At 41.3% G+C, this 20080-nt stretch overlaps 1 protein-coding gene across 1 annotated transcript in view; it reads left to right on the top strand.

Annotated features, from left to right (window-relative positions):
- nup85 (nucleoporin 85) overlaps positions 1–20080 on the top strand; it is a 39288-nt gene that overhangs the window by 6507 nt on the left and 12701 nt on the right. The window contains exons 6-13 of the mRNA XM_061846432.1: positions 683–746; positions 2563–2681; positions 2754–2888; positions 4401–4523; positions 14872–15003; positions 15085–15191; positions 16473–16556; positions 17755–17820. Coding sequence (XP_061702416.1) covers positions 683–746; positions 2563–2681; positions 2754–2888; positions 4401–4523; positions 14872–15003; positions 15085–15191; positions 16473–16556; positions 17755–17820 — 830 coding nt within the window. The remainder of the gene's footprint in view (positions 1–682; positions 747–2562; positions 2682–2753; positions 2889–4400; positions 4524–14871; positions 15004–15084; positions 15192–16472; positions 16557–17754; positions 17821–20080) is intronic.

The following is a 20080-nucleotide window of genomic DNA, read 5'->3' as shown; positions in this document are numbered from 1 at the left end:
GTTTGGGGCGAAATGTAAACACTTATGAGAATGAAAGAAGCAAAATCACACGGACAGTAAAACTACATATATTTCAAGAACGACAACTCCAAAAGTGGGCTGAAGTGTGTGCTGAGCTGTGTAATGTCCGTGGACCATTTCTAATTGATAGTAAAGCATATTCCACTGCCTTTTGATTTGCATGTTAGCGCCACGATGCCTTCTCCCAGATAAAGATAAAAGTCGGGTAACTTAACGGCTCCTTTGAACAGGTCCACAAAGCCAAGTCTCCATGAAGCACTGGGCGACAGAATGTCCAAAGTCTTTCCAGGTCTTTATCAGAAGTTGACGTTCATCCATTTTCTTAGGTGTAGGAAGCGTAGACCTGTTTGGTAACACAAAAATTCTTATATCTCAATGTTATATTTATGATATATGAGAATTTGAAATTATGGTACAGATTGTCACAAGAATCATGGAAATTGACAGATGATTTGCTTCGTTGGGCTCATAAAATCATGTGGCAAGCTAGATCTGGCCCCCGGGCCTTGAGTTTGACTTCCGGGTCTTAAAGCCTCTGTTTTGGACTTTGAGGAAAATATTGTATGTTTGATAGAGTCAATTTAAAATCTGTTTTTCCATAAGTGACTATAAACTGTACAGTATTTGCATCTCACCTTTCCTTTTTGTTCTATATTACCAGGTATCAATCCTGTTGGCCATAGAACTCATCTGGAATCTTTGCGAAGTACTCTTCATTGATGTTGGTCAGTGTCACTGAGCAGTGGTTTTAATTTATTGTGTGTCTGTGATACTAAATGTGTCAAAATTTATTAATTATCCATCAACTAATTGATCATCAAATTAGTCTATTTTGGTAATCGGTCAATAGTTCAGAGCTGATGTTTAACTTAAAATTGTTCAAATCCTCTGATGCCAGCCTCTCAGTAAATTGGCTGGTAACCAGTTCAAGTTGTACCCTGCCTCTTGCCCAAAGATAGCTTGGATATACTCCAGCCTGCCTGTAGCCCGAGTGGAGATAAGCTGTACAGAAAATGGATGGATGGAGAAAACCAGTTTCTGAATCATAATCATCCATGCAATGATTCTCAACACCACTTATCCTATTCAGGGTTATGGGGCACTGGACCCTATCCCAGCTGACTTGCGGTGAAAGGCAGACTAGACTGAACTGGTCGCCATTGTGTCGCAGGGCACATGTAGACACAGACAACCATTCAAACTAAACATTCACACTGTCACTGAGCGGGAACTGAACAGACTGCCTGCACTGAAGTCAGGTGATTGTACCACTACACCAGCAGTGACTGAATAATGATCAATTGATAAACCTAGTACTTTGTCTAATAAAGTTTTAGCCATGTCAAAAATAATTATCTACATTTTCCATAGTATGAATAACCTGTAATTGACATGGAGTTGAACTTGAAGCAGCTTCAGAAGTGTACAGTGGACCACTGCTATTCACGGTCTGGCCCGGTCTCTATCCCCTGGGGAGAGCAAAAATCCATGGATAATTGAAGGCATCACAACCAACCTTTCAAGCTTTCTCTAAACCAGTGGTTCGCAACTGTTGCCACCCAGAATGATGCATTTTCCTATTGTTGCAATGTCATGACCCACTTTCATAGATGTTAAGAACATCCAACCATCTTCTACCGCATATCGCAGGTCGGGTCACGAGAGCAGAAGCTTTAAAAGGACACCCAGACTTCCATTTCCCCAGCCACTTCATCCAGCGATTCTGGTCCCGAGGTGTACCCAGGCCAGCCGAGAGACATAATCTCTCCGGTGTGTCCTGGGTCATCCCCTGGGTCTCCTTCCATCTGGCTCTTCTCAATGCAGAGGAGGAGCAGCTCTACTATGAGCCCCTCCCAAATGACAGAGCTGGTCATGTTACCTTTTAAGAGAAGCTCACACACCCTGCGGAGGAAACTCATTTCGGTGGCTTGAATCCGGGATCTTTTTTTTTCCGAGCATGACCCAAAGCTTGTGACCATAGAGGAGGGTACAAACGTAGATCAAACGGTAAATGGAGAGCTCCGCCTTTTTCTCCTTATCCTCCTCCTTTAACCCAGACTATGGCCCGATTTTAAAAAGTGCGCATCAGTGCAGACACTGCACTACCAATGTATACTGGTGAAAATTTATTTATTTTTTAAATTTGTTTGATTCATTGGTCCATGTTGTCTTGCTGGGGATGCCACAATCAAGGCGGCTTCCCGGTACTGTACTAATCCACACCAGATTTTTTTTCGTTTTGTTTTGCTTTATTGGTCCATGTCGTTGCGCCAGGAATGGTGCATTAGTGCGTAGACATCCGTCTTTTTTGGGAGTGGGGTGTGGATGTACTGACGATGTACTGAAGGCGCGATAGGTGATCCGCGAAGTAGGGAGGGATTACTGTAATTTATTTTTTAGCTGATTCTGTGGTCCAGCTAAAATGGGTCCTGACCCACCAACTGAGAGTCACTCCTCTAGAAATCCTTTTAGTCATGTCAAACACATTGAGTTACCTTAATTAAATTTACTTTGCTTTGCTTTACACTATGTTCTTAACAGGCTCCCTGTTGCTCCACCTGCTGGACTGGGTGAGATTACATAAGGGCGATGTGGACGAGAAAGCAGCGCACATGCTGCAAAGTGAAAGTCCCGCCGAGCACTGCGACTACTGGGACGTGGTAGGTGCATCACACCCTAATGTGGACACTTTGTGAAGGCACGAGCAGTATTGATGGTATTTTGGTGCCCAGGTGGTGAGCTACGTGTTGCAGGGCCGTTTGGAAGAAGTTAGACAGCTGCTGGCGAAGCAGGCTACCCTGCAGCCTGCTGCTAAGAACATGTTTAAGCTAATGGACAACCTGCTGAGCAAGATGCCAGTCTATAATGTAAGAAAGTGCGATCCCAAAAGACTGTCAATGTTCCCCATGAATTTCTTATATCCAGTAAAAACATCTTACTGTTCCTATTTTAAGACGGTTTCTAACTTGAGAAAAATATTCAGCAGGACCAAAAGAATTGTTTAGGGTACAAGATCTTATTTTAAGAATCTAATAGTCATTTCACACAAATTCCATAACAGATTTTTTTTCCTCATTTTACGCACAAAATATCTTGTTTTAGAAAATCTGCCAATTGAACATTTTTGTTTTTTCAAATGTAAATTATGTTCCTTGGCTCCCTAAAGGTTAGAAATCACTGTTGTTGTCAGGTCATGTATTCTAATCAGTCATTCACGTGATAACAAGTGTATCCAGTTGGATTTAAAAATAAAGCCCAGTAATTGAAAAAAAAAAAAAATCAGAAGGTGGGTATCAGAATAGAAGATTTTATTGAACTCTGATATAAAGGGAATCCTCGCTCTATGACCGTGATCCGTTCCTACACTGGGGTCATAACCCGATTTTCCGCGCAAGTTGGATTTCACCGTTAAAGTCAAAATTTATGATGACAGCTGGGATTGGCTCCAGCACTACTGCAACCCTCGTGAAGATAATCGGCTCAAAAATGTGAGGGTGTAGGGTGTAAAAAAAACAAAAATACATTCAAATAAATTAAATTAGAGTGACGCAGAGAGTAAGCATACACTCTGCAAATGGAGCGTCACCCATTTGTATCCCTGCCTGAATGCTTGTCGTTGTCGTGTTCCTGGGGAAGCCACTTCACCCGGATTGCCTGTAGATGAATCTGGTTGGATGTTAGTTGGTGGTCGAAATGCAGAATGGCAGGCACGCTCCGGTCAGACTGCCCCAGGGCATATGTGGCCACCACTACCTGGTGGGACTGTGGAGAGAATGAATCATGCATGAAATTTTAACCCATCTTTCAGTGCCGAGAAATCTGCAATACTAGTGTCATTTATTATTATTATTATTATTGTCATTAGATGGGGCCAGAGGGAGTTGATTTTTCAAAATATAATTTTAATAATATTCTATTGTGAAGTCAGAGAAACAATTTTATTTTTACCGTTTTCTTTTTAAACTGGAAATCCTCCCTTTAATGTGTAATCACATCATCATAGTATTAAGTACACAAAATTGGCCCTGCATTCGTTGTGATTCATATTTTAATGACAAATTGAATTTGGATCTTAAATAGTGGAAAATTTTCAGATGCGAATTTGATTTAATTAAATTTAAATTTACCCCAAAGGAAAATATGTATTCAATTATGTATCTTACACTGAGATTTGTTGAAAAAACAAATGCTTGTAATATTTGTAAAAAATAAAAAAAAATTGCGACAGATTATTATCATTATGAATTTTTTTTTGGTCTGAATGTTATTTCCTTTTATGGGCTGCATAAAATGATGTGGTGGACCCAATTTGGCCACGGGCTGCAATGCACACTATGTGCCATTAAAATAAGCACCACTGCTCTTTGCCATTCCTTCAGCCTGGCGGTACCCAAACGTCGACAGACTTTGACGTGAAATGGCAACACTGGCACGATGAAGTGGACTCCTGTGTCCAGGACAACTCTTTTGCCAGCAACCCACACCTGGAAGTCATATGCAAGGTCAGACCACCTTTAACACAGCAAATTTAAAAAATAAAAAGTCTGTCGGGGGGAGGTTTATCGAAAAAATTAACATGTGGCCACAACACGCTTCAGTGTAGGTTGGAGACTCCCCCCTGTCTTGTTCTTTTTTTTTTTTTTAATGCATTGTTCTCAAATGAGTCAACTTGGCCTTATAAATACTTTTTGGGAATTTGAGATTGAGAAGAATAATTCCTACCTGAAATCGCTACACAGTCGTGTGTATTTGGTTGGGCACCATCCATCACGTTTAATTGCTGAAATACATCAATCTTTTCTCATCTTTTCAACTGATATTACATAGAATTATCTTTTTGAATATCTGTCTCGTCTATTTTAACAACCAACAGCACAACATGTCTCGGGCATTTGTGTATATTCTGCTCCTGTTCAATGTCTCCCACACTGTCGAGCAGCTCTTTTTACCTGGCAACATGATCCCGTGAAAATGGTGACGTCATGTGCGCGATTCTGCAGTGAAGAAAATAAGTATTTGAACATGCTGCTATATTGCAAGTTCTCCCACTTAGAAATAATGGAGGGGTCTGAAGTTTTCATCGTAGGTGCATGTCCACTGTGAGAGAGGTAATCTAAAAAGAAAAATCCAGAAATTACAATGAATGATTTTTTTTTTTTAACGATTTGTGTGATACAGCTGCAAATAAGTATTTGAACACATGAGAAAACCAATGTTAGTATTTGGTACAGTAGCCTTTTTTTGCAATTACATAGGTCAAACGTTTCCTGTAGTTGTACACCAGGTTTGCACACACTGCAAGGGGGATTTTGGCTCACTCCTCCTCACAGATCTCTGGATCAGACAGGTTACTAGAGTGTTGCTGAGAAACACGGAGTTTCAGCTACCTCCGAAAATTTTCTATTGGTTTATGTCTGAGGACTGGCTCGGCCACGCCAGAACCTTGATATAATTCTTACGGTGCCACTTCTTGGTTTTCTTGGCCGTGTGCTTCGGGTCATTGTCATTTTGAAAGACCCAGCCACGACCCATCTTCGATGCTCTGACTGAGGTAAAGAGGTTGTTCCCCAAAATCTCACAGTACATAGCCGCGGTAATCCCTTTCCTTAATACAGTGCAGTCATCCTGTCCCATGTGCAGAAAAACACCCCCAAAGCATGATGCTGCCACCCCCAGGCTTCACAGTGGGGATGGTGTTCTTGGGATGGAACCCATCATTCGTCTGCCTCCAAACACGGTTAGTGGAATTATGACCAAAAAGTTCAATTTTGGTCTCATCTGACCACAAAACTTTCTCCCATGACTCCTCTGTATCATCCAAATGGTCATTGGCAAACTTAAGATGGGCCTTGACATGAGCTGGTTTAAGCAGGGGAACCTTCCCTGCCATGCGTGATTTCAAGCCATGACGTCTTAGTGTATTACCAACAGTCATCTTAGAAACGGTGGTCCCAGCTCTATTCATGTCATTGACTAAGTCCTGTCATGTAGTCCTGGGCTGATTTATCACCTTTTGTAAGGATCATTGAGACCCCACGAGGTGTTAACTTGCACGGGGCTCCACTCCGATTGAGATTGACCGTTATGTTTAGCTTCTTCCATTTTCTAATGATTGCTCCAACGGTGGATCTAATTTCACCAAGCTGCTTGGCAATTTCTCTGTAGCCCTTTCCAGCCGTGTGGAGTTGTACAATGGATGGATCCATGAGAATAATTGACACCTCCCTTTTGACCAATCAGTGAGCGTCATTTTCTGAACTCCGCCGATGCTGCCTACAGCCGCGATCCTTTAGCCACAAGCAAAGAGTGCATGTTAATTTTAAGCCTCTGAATTGCGAGTGTATAGTCCTGCTTGTATCCGATTCGGAAATATGGTGCTTCGATGTGGCTGGGGAACGTGTAATGGAGACGAGCGCTGTCCATTGAGATTACTGCGAGGATATCTGTTGCGTTTTCCCACCCCAAAGCGTAATTTAAATAAATGCAAATGGTGGATTAAGGCTTGTGGCCGACCTCATGACCAGCTGAACGTACGAAGATAAATCAGCACAAAGCCGTCTCTTCCAAGATAAGCTATTCAATTAGTCGGTGTAACAGCTATAAAAGAAAGAGGAAGCTACCTGAGCCGAGTGAAACTCAAAGCTTCCAACCGCATCTCGGCTCTGCTCTCAAGCGTTCTTATCCATGATTAAACACATCATGTGAATAGAAATATTTTCTTCTTACATTTACGTATTTCTGGGTATCCCTACTGAAGCTACTTCCCCCACGACCCGACCTGGAGAAGCAGTAGAGAATGGATGGGATGGATTATTCACTTCAATGTCTATACGAAAAAATAAACATGAGCGGAAAGTGTGTCATCCATGCGCAAAGTCACTGTCACTCGACATCCAAGTGGTAGCCATATCGACTGCAACGTCATCAGCAGGTGTTACACCAGGACATTCGCCATTGAAAACACATACTGGCTCCTGCTATGGGACACAGAAGCTCTTTTTGAAGAAGAGAACATCTCACAATCGAGTGAAGTGACCAGGCAATATTGTTTTGAGCCATATTTATATGATATGCAGATCACTTCTAACTCACAACAGACCCCCGACAGTTTGTATGAGCCACCCCGGCGGCGCTGCAATGAGCTACCCTGGCCAAAGCCGTGCTCGCTGTACGTGGCGACGATGGGCACATCGACAAATTTACCACCCCTGACTTACGTACGCGGATCTTTTGCTACGTTCCGAGAGGATTACGCCGCCCCATCCATTTAAAAAAAATCTATATTTATTTATTAGTAGCTCTATACACACCTACCTGTCATTTGGAACCCACGAAGCTCTCATCCTTTGCACCTGTGCAATCCATTTTTCATGACAAACCAGGTCTCAATACAAAACAATATCCAGCAATACAACGAGCTGGCAATTTGGCTAACACGAAGGAACCTTCCAACAGGTAAAACTAGTATAAACACACAAGACTGCCTGAGTGCGCTCCTGCTGACGTCACTTCCTGCTTCTCCAAAACAAATCCCTCGAGAGGATTTTCTTGGCGGGAGTTACAAAAAGCCATATGCGTTACAATCATGTTGCCTGCTGCCTTATTTTTTATTAAAAATGTACTACAAACCATGCTTTTCCTGTCAGTGGGGCTTGAAAGACGTCACTTATTTTGTGTAGTCTTGACCAATGCAATTGTGCACTTGTTGCACATTCTCAGCGCCCATGAAAACCAATCCAGCGCAGTGAATCACAGCCTGGCGTCCTTTTCTTTTTTTTTTCTTTTTTTTTTTAAAACATGGAAGCACAAGGTCTGCTCAGATTACTTCTACTTCCTAGTTTACCTGACACCCCCCCCAACTCTTAAAGAGTTAGTCTCACAATTACAAACACCGACATTTCTGAAATGGCTCATCACGACTTCATTAACATTTTGGAGTGCTCTGCTACATTCAGATTTATTGCGGTGATGAAATTCGACGAAATTATGGATTTCGTTCCACCTGGCACAGATGGCTTTGTCAGCGCTTGGGACAAACAGTCACTACCGGGACTCCTCTGTGTACAGAGGCTGCATTATACAGAATAACTAAAGTGTGCTGATTGTGCCGCACACGTTATGTCATTTCTGTTTTTTTTTTTCGGGCGCCATTCGAATAGACAATAACAAAACGCGTTGTGGGTTATTTCCGGGTTTTTTTGGGGGATGTTCGAATAGACTAACAAAGGCTGTCGTTGGTGGATCAGCTGGTCTGGCTGCGCACATTATGTCCGGGTTTTTTCATCACCGTGGGAATTAACAACGAAGCACATTGTGGGCCAGCTGGTCTGGCCGTGGGCAATATGTTAGTTCCGTTCCCCCCCCAGTGTCGTTCGAGTACCGATTTTCGTTCAAAAACAGAACCAGTAAAATCTCGAGATTTTCGTTCGAAAACCTAGGGTTTGCAGTATAGGAGGCAACATAACCTTAAAACTGTTTGGGAGCATCATTCAGCTTTCAAAATGCATTGCTAAAAATATTCTGCAAACAATAATTCAGTTTTACACCAAGAAAACAGACAGGGATATCATTGTGGGTTACAAAAAAATGAAACAAAGTTGGAAGTGACCTTTCAAATTTATAGTTCATGCTTGGTTTGGTTAGCAATGTATTTTTTTGTTTGTTTACATTTTCATTGTAAGTTTGGAAAAACAAATTGTTCTTAAAAGTGTTCTAATGGGAATGTAAATGCTGTAATCTGAATCTTTGAATGAGCCATGTAGCCATGATGCAAATCTGAATTCAATTTAGTTTGACTTGTAGTAGTTTATTTAGTTGAATTTGTATTTGAATTTGTAATTTTTGGGGATAAAGGTATGCACCTAAATAATGAATATATATATTGTGTACATTTTAAAAACAGAATAGCATTTATTTATAGATGAACTAGATATATTTCATTCATAATACAATTTATAAAACTTGCACGTTAAAATTGGTGATATTCCTTTGATCATGCTTGCAGCCCCCAGTTACCCTCGGCTATTTTTCAGTCTTGTTTCATTCAGTCAAATCACATGCCTGCATCCAGTGGGTTCTGTTGTCCGGAAAATACCGTAAATGCATTTTTAACTGAAAATTAATCCAGTGTGATTGTGAAATAAGTCTAAAAACAGCTTTTAGTAGTTGACATTGCTAGTTCTCGTTTGACTGAGTTTACCCTCCTCCAACTGTATTGTTAACGGTTCGCAAGCTAAGCTAACCAGCTTGTAGGGCTCCAAAGTGCATAGCAAGTCACAAGCCACAAGTCACTATGGGTGGGCGTTTAATTTAAATTTAATAATGATTATCGATTTTGACTTATCACGATCATGAAATAATTATAACATAAGAAAAACTTTGTGGAGGCTGAAGCCAGCCCATTGGCCTTAGGTTCCACCTGTACAATCTCCTGTAGTGAAATAACAGGAATTGAAAAAACAATTACGCTGCTTCTGCTGTAAAAAAGTAACGATACTTTTATTTCATTTCAGTAATCTAAATGTCGCCCTCGACTTTTATCAATTATTTCTTATGAAATATATTGTGCGAAAGACTTCGACCTCAACATTGGGTGTTTACGCCAACCCAATTTAAACACTAGTGATGTTTAAGTCTTGTCCACCAATCAAATAACACAAGAAAATCACATGACTTCACACAGCGTCTTCCATTGGTCTTCCCGGGCATAGATATTAAGCCTAGATAAGACAACCCCGCTGATTGTCATGCATACTGTAAGGATTTGCAAGTTTGGACCCTACGCGTGTTCACAAGTCGAGGAAGATATGACCAATGATTAGAAAAAGTTAACAGCAAATGGTTTATTACAAAGGAATGTCCAGTACAGACGTCCGGGTCTTATCTAGGTATCTGCCGCACACGAGATGTGTGTCTTCTGGCAGGATAGCCAAAGAAGAAGACAAAAGCTGCCCGGGAACACAAGGTTTTTATATGTATGGGTCCAAGTCAAAAATGACCCACAATACAATCAATGGGTTTTTATGAAATTTTTGTAATTTTGATGAAGAATAATCACTTCTATAATATTTGTATATTTGAAATTATATTTAGGAGCATACAAGAATTATTTCATGTTTGAAATATCTTTATTTTTTATTTTTTAACATTTTTGAAAAAGAAAATTACCCACATCAGCAATACAAAAATGTGAGCATCCATTGTGTGCATGTGCGTGTGCGTGTGCGCGTCTGTGTATGCATGTGTACAACTGTCCAGTCCTTGATTGACAGTTCCTCTCTTTTCCCTGTTTTGCCTTCTTGTCTCATCACTGTATGCAATTCAGACAAACTACCTGTTTTTGGCAGTGATCATTGCACAGGAGGTACATTGCATTTCCCACTTCTATTTTTGACTTTGCGATCATTGTTACTTAGGCAGATCTGACACCTTTTTCTCTTTTGTTCGCCTTGTGTATTTCTTTCCTGTGTCTGGGTTGTTGTTTTTGTCACACTGCACCTTTACATTGCTTCAATAATCGGGGTTTGCAGTTGGGGGGCACCTTTCCAGTTGATTCCTCGTGTGGTGTGACAAGCTCCTTTGACAGCTGTTTGAGGAACAGCCGTCGTGCATTGGTGATGCCGCTCTTGAAATCTGGGTGCTGAGCCATGAAAATGGTGTAGGCATTCGGGGTGCCGATGACAATTATGTTGTACCGCAGCACCGTAGGCCACCTCTGTGTTTGCCGCTTGCACATGTAGTTTCCAACCGTCTGGTCAATGTTGTCTACACCTCCTTTTGTGTCGTTGTAAAATGTGATCACTTCTGTTTTTTTCTTTCTGCTATGTTCATCCACTGCTTTGTAATGGTGCATTGTGCTCAGGAGCACAACAGCTTTTTCTTTCTTTCTGACATAGCTGACCATGGTTAGGCTGTTGTTTAATCCAAACTCTGTGCTGTAAATCTCCCTGGACTTGGAAGGCTTCATCAGAGGAGGGATGTCTGGCTTGTTCTGACGTAGACTCCCCACAATAGTGAGATCCTTCTCCAGGAGATGCTGCACGAGTGGCAGACTGGTGAAAAAGGTATCCATGGTGATGTTGCGACCTGTGTTTCTAAATCTACTACACAACTGCTGGACAAAGTTTTCTCCCAGATTCTTCTGAACATCTTCCCCTGGTTGTTTCCCCGTGTAAACTATACCATCTATTGCATAGGGGATGTGTGCATCACAAACCCAGAAGATCTTTCGGCCGTACTTGGCAGGCTTGCTTGGCATGTGCTGTAGAAACTTGCACCTACCCCTGAATGGCACAAGCTGTTCGTCCACAGTGACACAATCACTGGGGATGAATCGCTGTCTGCAGTTGACCAGGAGCAGGTCCCATATCAGGCAGAAGGCTCTGGTCCTCTTATCATCAAAGGGCAAGGTACTGCGAATGTCTTCAAATCTTCGAACACCATAATGTCCTTGTACATGGGATTATGTAGAGGACTTCCGAACAACTCACGGATAGATGCATCCCAGTTCTTCTCACTTCCTGCAAGCAGGTCAATCCAATGAAAGGCACAAATTCTTCTTTGGTGACATTTTTCCATTGTTTTCCTCGAGCTGTTGCTACTCTCCGTCCTTCCAAGTTTGTGCACTACATCACCTCTTGGATTATATCATCAGTGATAAAGAGCTCCCTTGCAGCTTCAGAGTCTGATTGATCCTGTTCAGTTGGAATTCCAGATGGACGATTGGTACTGCTACCTTGACAATAGTCTGGGTACTCATCAGAAATTTCAGATTCGGAGTCCAACCCTGTTACTGCCTCTTCATCATCCAGTATCTGTCGGACCATTTCAGTTGTGTATCTAGCAGCCATGACACCTTGGATGAGGAAAGACAGGAGTAGTGTTTTCAATAAATCAATATGTAGCTATGTAAATAAATACACGCACAACAGCGAACATGCACGCACGCGCGCACACACTACATATAGTAATGTTAGCCAACTAGTGTTAGCTAGTTATGATACATGAGCACCACCTGCTTTCTCAGCATGGGAAGAATACAATTTTACAGATACACTGGTTATGGAGTAGGCTAATTTGTTGATAAATAATAAAATACTCTTTCACAAAACAATCATGAATGACATGCGCGCACACACAATACATATAGTAATGTTAGCGATCTTAGTTACCTCGCTAGTGTTAGCTAGGTATAAAGCAGGCCAATATGTAGATAAATAATAGTCATGAAAGACACACAAACAATATTATATGAAGATAATACTTACACTTATCAGCTCTTACTGTGTAAAATAATGCTCATGAGGGGTAAAACTTCTGATATAGTCTGCATGCTCCACAGTTAATATATTTCTGACAGCCAAAGTTGATTAGAATCAGTTGTTCCCATTGGATTCCATAGAAAATTAGCATTTGTGGAAGCTTGGGGTAGGAATACCAAAACAGAAATTTCTTAAAATGTATAATAGGTAAGTTAAAGTTGTGAACGACATTATATAAAAAAACATGCTTTTTGAGAAATACCTGGAATATGAAACAACAAATTTTCAGTCCGAAGATATTTCAAGAAAACAACCTCACCGGGTCATTTTTGACCCACTTATGCATCTAAGGGTTACCTTGACGTTGATAAAAGTGGAAAATGAAAGTTAAACAGAAAATGACTTAAGTTAATTATTTTCCAGAATGAGAGTGCATAAAGAGCAGGATGGTAGGAGGATGTGGCACAGCTTGAAGCAGCCATCAGGTGCCGATGGAGATGGCCCAGGCTCATGTTGGAGGCCAGAACAAAAAGGCAAAGCAGTGAGGCAAATTTAATTTAAATCTTAGATTTCTACATAAGCATCTACTTGAGGTGTAAAAAAAAGCTTTCCTTTTTCAATACTTTGGTCACCTTTTTCATGCCTTTGGCCTCTCTCTCTCTTGCTCTCGCTCTCCCTCCCTCTGTGTGTTTGTGTGTGTGTGTGTGTGTGTGTGTGTGTGTGTGTGTGTGTGTGTGTGTGTGTATATTTATATATGTATAAAGTCATATCTGGATCTCTTCACCCAGCATTGCTACAAGATTATGGTTGGAGAAATTTCCCATGGGGTGTATGTCATTCATAGTCGGAGTGCAGAATGGCTTGCTTACAGACATAGCTTCTGACATGACAGCTTTATCATATAAAATTTTAAGTAATCAAGGCACCACTATACAGTGAAGAAAATAAGTATTTGAACACCCTGCTATATTGCAAGTTCTCCCACTTAGAAATCATGGAGGGGTCTGAAGTTTAGGTTTGTGTCCATTGTGAGAGAGATAATCTAAAAAGAAAAATCCAGAAATCACAATGTATGATTTTTTTTTTTTTAATCATTTGCGTGATACAGCTGCAAATTAGTATGTGAACACCTGTCTATCAGCTAGAATTCTTACCCTCAAAAGAACTGTTAGTCCCACTTTAAAAGTCCACCTCCACTCCATGTATTATCCTGAATAAGATGCACCTGTGTGAGGCCTTTGGCTGCATAGAGACACCTGCCCACCCAATACAATCAGTAAGACTCAAACTTGGAACATGCCCAAGACCAAAGAGCTGTCCAAAGACACCAGAGACAAAATTGTACAAAGACACCAGAGACAAAATTGTACAACTCCACACGGCTGGAAAGGGCTACGGAGAAATTGCCAAGCAGCTTGGCAAAAAAAGATCCACTGTTGGAGCAATCATTAGAAAATGGAAGAAGCTAAACATGACTGACAATCTCAATTGGAGTGTAGCCCCATGCAAAATATTGCCTCGTGGGGTATCAATGATCCTTAGAAAGGTGAGGAATCAGCCCATGACTACACGACAGGACACTGTCAATGGCCTGAAAAGAGCTGGGACCGCCGTTTCCAAGGAGACTGTTGGTAATACACTAAGACGTCATGGTTTGAAATCATCCATGGCACGGAAGGTTCACCTGCTTAAACCAGAACATGTCAAGGCCTGTCCTAAGTTTGCCAATGACCATTTAGATGATATAGAGGAGTCATGGGAGAAAGTTTTGTGGTCAGATGAGACCAAAATGGAACTTTTGGGCCATAATTCCACTAACCATGTTTGGAGAAAGACGAATGATGAGTTCCATCCCAAGAACACCATCCCTACTGTGAAGCATGAGTGTAGTAGCATTATTCTTTGGGGGTGTTTTTCTGCACATGGGACAGGGCGACTGCACCGTATTAAGGGGAGGATGACCGCGGCCATGTATTGTAAGATTTTGGAGAACAATCTCTTTCCCTCAGTCAGAGCATTGAAGATGGGTTGTGGGTGTGTCTTTCAACATGACAATGACCCGAAGCACAAAGCCAGGAAATGCAAGAAGTGGTTCAGTAAGAAGCATATCAAGGTTCTGGCATGTCCTTGCCAGTCTCCAGACCTAAACCCAATAGAAAATATTTGGAGGGAGCTGAAACTCTGTGTTTCTCAGTGACAGCCCAGAAACCTGTTTGATCTAGAGATGTGTGTGGAGGAGTGTGCCAAAGTCCCTCCTGCAGTGTGTGCAAACCTGGTGAACAGCTACAGGAAACGTTTGACCTCTGTAATTGCAATTAAAGGCTACTGTACCAAATATTAACATTGGCTTTCTCAGGTGTTCAAATGTTTATTTGCACCTTAATCACACACATAAATTAAGAAATTATATGTTGTAATTTCTGGATTTTTCTTTTTAGATTATCTCTCTCACAGTGGACATGCACCTATGATGAAAATTTCAGACCCCTCCATGATTTCTAAGTGGTAGAACTTGCATTATAGCAGGGTGTTCAAATACTTATTTTCTTCACTGTATATCTCCTGAAACTTTTATTTTCTGTCATGTTAGATCTTAGTGGGAGATGAAGACACTATGCTGGAACACAAAGAACTTCTGGGCACCTGGTACCACTTCCTGGTCACAAGACTGCTCTATTGCCACCCCACAGTCAAATCCACAGAGCTGCATTTCTATGCCCAGGTACAGTCACTACTGGAGCACTGTTTGCTGTTCATGCCATTGCTTTATATTCTGTGTATTATGTTTGTGTTCTCTTTGCAGTCATGCATGTCCATGTTTGTGGACCCCAGGAGTGTACCAGAAGCCCTGGACAGCATCTTATTAGCTGCTTTTGAGTTTGACATCCATCAGGTCATCAAGGACTGCAGGTAATGTGGCTTAATGATTTTCACTGTGTTGGGAATAACTCCCTGTTCACTGTGTATTGTGGCCTATATAGTAAGTTGTCCATCATGTTTGAATGTGAGTCGAGTGGTACCTTTACTTAAGAAATTAATCTGTTCCTGAAGTTGTTTTGCAATGTGAGTTTTTCGTAAGTAGAAGCGCATTTTATATGTAAATAGTCTTAACTGCTCCTGCATTGTCGTATTTTATAGCCTCCAGCTATTTTAGCTTCTCTGTCGTAAGATCGCCGTGGTGCTCCTGAACCAACTTGTTGATGTCCTCCTCAGTCTTTCCCAGCGAAACAATTTCCTCAACTTCAAGCTCCAGCTTCACTTTGATGGTGTCAAAATCCCTTGGCGCAACAGCATAAGGCCACATGCACCCTTTTTCATATTTCTCAAAGATTTGTAGTTTTGTTTTGATGGACAAAATAACTCGTCTTTTCACGGGCCATCAATTTCTTGCGGCCCATGGTGAAAAAGATGGATAAATCTGCTCAGAAGTTATACTCTACAAGTGTGCGCTAGCGTAAGATAATGGATTCGGTGAAGAAAATTCATCACGGTTAAAGATTGACGTCCCTCCGAGCCAATGGAGGGATGTGATGCCAGGTAGACGCTACGTGATAGCCAATGGGGGAACAGTTCTATTGCGCCACATAAACCAAGATACAGGATGTTAATCATGGCTAAAGGAAGATGTCCCGCCTAGCCAATGTGATGCCAAGAAGATGCTACGTGATAGCCAATGGTAGAGCAGCTCTATCGTACCACGCAAACCAAGATACAGGATGTGCGTTGCGTCATGGGTCAAGATTGACGTCCTTCCTAGCCAATGTGATGCCAGGAAGATGCTGCGACGACAGCCAACGGGAGAGCAGCTGTATCGCGCCACTTTCAAACCAAGATACAGTACAGGAAGTTAACATTCGGTGGAATCCAGCGCCATTTCTTTATTTTTGTATCATGAATTTCCTTCGTAACTAGATACAAAAATTTTCCAGGAGACTTTTCGTACCCTGAATTTTTTGTTGGTAGAGAGAAAGTAGCGGTAGGACTTGGTAGTAAAATTGGTCTATTCCAAAGCAGCTGCTGACACAGGGTAACCTAACCATGACCTAATAAGCCAAAAGCTATTTTTAACCGAGAAATTGATGGTAAACAAAATATTAAATATTTGATAGCTGCACCAATAGTCAACTCCCTTTTTTTCTATTGAAATGAATTGGCATGCCATTAATATTCTCCCTTTTTATTTCCTCCCAGCATTGCGCTCAACAACTGGTGGTTCGTGGCCCATTTGACAGATCTCCTCGATCACTGCCAGCTCCTCCAATCTCACAATCTACAGTAAGAAAAGGACTGAACAAATGTAGGGGTGTCAAACAAAGTTTTGCTGACCACCGTATTCGCGTTGTTTCCTTAAGAGTGCTATGACAGTGAAACCATATATATGCTGAATGGGCTCATATTACATTGGCACAGGAAATTAAAGGATAACAAATTTTTAAATTTTAATTTGAGCCCCTGGTCCGGTGCCCGTGTCCTTCCCTTTGGGACTGGTCGGGGCCCTTTGGTTAGGCTCAGGACCTAGGTCCTGGTGGGTCAACAGCATCCTCCTGGTTGTGTGCGCCAGGCCCAACCTTCTTCAATATTGTAGTTCAGCAACCCCTTACACCACTTGACTAACATGCATCTGATACATTTATTCACTTCAAGTTCTATAGACAGGCTATATGCTTTGCTTGTGCTCGTGCCATAATAAGAGCACAGGTTATACTAACATATTAACTCGTGTTTTTCCACGTGTTTAGACACTAAAAAGAAGAAAAGAAATCCACCTCACTTGTTGGTACCACTGCCTTGCTCATTTTCCCACATCCTGACCTGCCTTTCTATGTTATCTCTCATTTTGTTTTCATGTTTAGTGATTGCATTTCCTCACTGGGTGTCCACCCCATCCACAAATAACACGATTTGACTGTTGTATTGTTACTTCTGTTCAAATATCTAGACTGTCTCACTATTCTGCTTTGCTTCTCAGCGTTTGTTCACTCTGTTGTTCTGTCCGCCCCCTAAAACCCATTTTATTCTGGCTGCATTTTCAATAAACCTCAGAATAATTAAAAAAATGAGCAGGGTATAAATTTCACACTCCCTTGTTGTACAGCAATACTGTTCCACTACAAAGACATAGAGATCCACCATTCTGCAAGAGCATTTAGCTGAACAGGGCAAGTTGGGGGGAAAAAGCATGAACACAGAAATCAAGGATAATTGTTGAACTATTGTTCAAATTACTTTATAAAAAGGGTTTGATTAAAAAAAAATAGAATATTGCAATGCTATTAGTTAATAAATGACATTGACATTTTGGTACAGATTTTAGTAAGAATCATGGACTTATATCATGGATGACTTGCTTTTGTGGCGCACATAAAATGATGTAGCGGACCATATTTGTCCTCCAGTCTTTGGATTGAACGTGAATCTCATGGATGAGAAACAACTGCAGAAATGCCATATAACCTTGTTTTTGTATTTGTAGTTTTGGCTCCAACTTGAGAGAGTTTCTGCTATTGGAATATGCGTCTGGACTCTTCACTCATCACAGGTATTGGTGTTATCATTATGAACTTATTCATTGGGGCTGGTAATGCCAGAACCAGGCATGGGATTCCTCATAACACGCCATTCTTGTTTTTACTAAGCAGGGTGAAGTTCCTACTAACTAAAAGTACATATGTGGAATGCTCTTTAAGGATCAGTCGCCAAATGTTTATTTTTATTGGAATTCAAACTAAGGCATTTAATAAAATCACAATAACTTAACAAAACAAAGTAATGACATTGTCCTTGTTCGGTCATCAGTTATTGTGTGTGCGTGCATGTACGTGTGTACAGTGTGCCCTTCCCCATTCACAGTTCACCATTCATGGCCCCGCATATACATGGATTTTGCTCAAGTTTTTTTTTCCCCCTCAATGTACCGTATTTTCACAACTGTAGCTGTCTTAAATTCTTTTCAAAATAAACGTGGCGCCACATTAGACATGCAATGTGGTTTACAATTTGGGGCACCTTATGTGCACACTGATAGACCTTTCCAATAATGTACATTTAAACACACTTGTTACACTGTTACCATGGATGCCAGCATGTGTTTTAGCATGTATGTAAGCTACCATATGATGGTGCTCAATGAGGCAGTGAGGGACAATTGCATTTCTTATTTGTAAGCAGAAGATGGTTACATTGCCCTCCACACTGCCTGTGTAGGCAGTGCATTACTGACGATGTGCATACTCGCAGTGTCACATCATAACTAAAATTCACACCAAACATAAAAAAATGATGGAAGAAATAATTCACGCAAAACATGGACTTTAAAGGTCTACTGACAAGTAAAACATAATTTTTAGTATGTTTTTAACAGCCGGAATGGACCCATCTGTTTTTTCACCACTCTTCAGGATGATGTAGTATATGGATTTTTGCATCTCCCACCATGAAAATCCTCTCGAGGTATTTGTGTTGGAGAAGAACAAGGAAGTGACGTTTTTTGCAGACGCCTACATCGGCGGGTTACTGTGTTTATAAATGTTTTACTGGCAGGAAAGTATCAGGTTTTTTTCTGCGTGTTAGCCAAAATGCCGGCTCGTTGTTTTGCTGGATTTTCCTCGAACACTCGGGAGGATGGATTCACTTTTCCAAAACACCCAGTTCGTCGTGAAATATGGATTGCACAGATGCAAAGAATGAGAGCTTTGTGGGTTCTAAATTACAGGTACGTGTGTATAGATCTATTAAAAAAACAATAGTTGTGGTTGACTAATTTGTCTCATAGTTTATAGCATATGATACGTGTGAATTTAGAATAAATGCCCTTGGTCAAACCGGTAAAATATAACTAAGCATTTGTATTGCATTTAAGACAATTTTATCATACATAATACAATACGACACAAAACAATAACAAAATAGAAGTACAAAGACCGTTTAGTAGCGTGTAGCGCGAGCTAACTAGGCATATAGTCACCAAACTTGAAAAATTTCTCAAAGCAGCAATAAAAAAAAAAAAAAAAAATCGTCCTCGTCCGACGACGTTATCCTTCTCATAGAATGAAACAAAAGATCTGCGTCATAATTTCATAAAGTACGTAAGTCAGGGGTGCTAAATGTGTGGATGTGCACGGCTGCGGTGTTGTTGTTTGCAGGCGGCCGCGATGTGTTTGTCATTTCCCGCCGGCCGCGGCGCTATCCCCATCGTGGAGGTTGATCGGGCAGGGAGGTGGTCTGACGGCGTATGGGGGGGAGAAAGGAGCCCTCCACACCGGTGTCTGGGCACCCCTGAAGTAGTTACCTTGCCCGGCATGGGTCCTCCTGACTACGCTACATACACAAGACTTGTAAAAGAGTTAGGAAATCGAACATTTATAGGACTGTCATTTTGAATATTTCATCAGGTTCCTCGTCCGTCAGTTGGGGAGTTTGTTGTTAGTTAGAAGTGATCCGCATATCATCTAAATATGGCTTGAAACGATGGGGTGATATTGCCCCGGTCACTTAACTCGATTCTGAGATGTTTTCTTCTTCAAAATGAGCTTCAGTCTCAGAACGGCCGTCAGAAAAATCTGAAAATCTCTCTTGTTCATCTCCCATAGCGGGTGGCATAGCGTGGCATAGCATCTTCTCAATGGCGACTGTCATTGTGACTGACTGTGACATCTGCAACTGATGTTGCAGGCAATATGGCCGCCACTGAGATGTTGAGTGAGACTTCTGTAACTGCGCATTGACACACTCCCTGCTCATTTTTTTTGTATAGACATTGAAGTGAATAATGTTATATGTAGTTTTCATAACATTGTCTA

This window comes from Syngnathoides biaculeatus, chromosome 16 (genome assembly GCF_019802595.1).
Source record: "Syngnathoides biaculeatus isolate LvHL_M chromosome 16, ASM1980259v1, whole genome shotgun sequence".
Classification (NCBI taxonomy): Eukaryota; Metazoa; Chordata; class Actinopteri; order Syngnathiformes; family Syngnathidae; genus Syngnathoides; species Syngnathoides biaculeatus.
The sequence above is the reverse complement of the archived record's forward strand: the minus strand, read 5'-3'. Positions and strand labels throughout refer to the sequence as shown.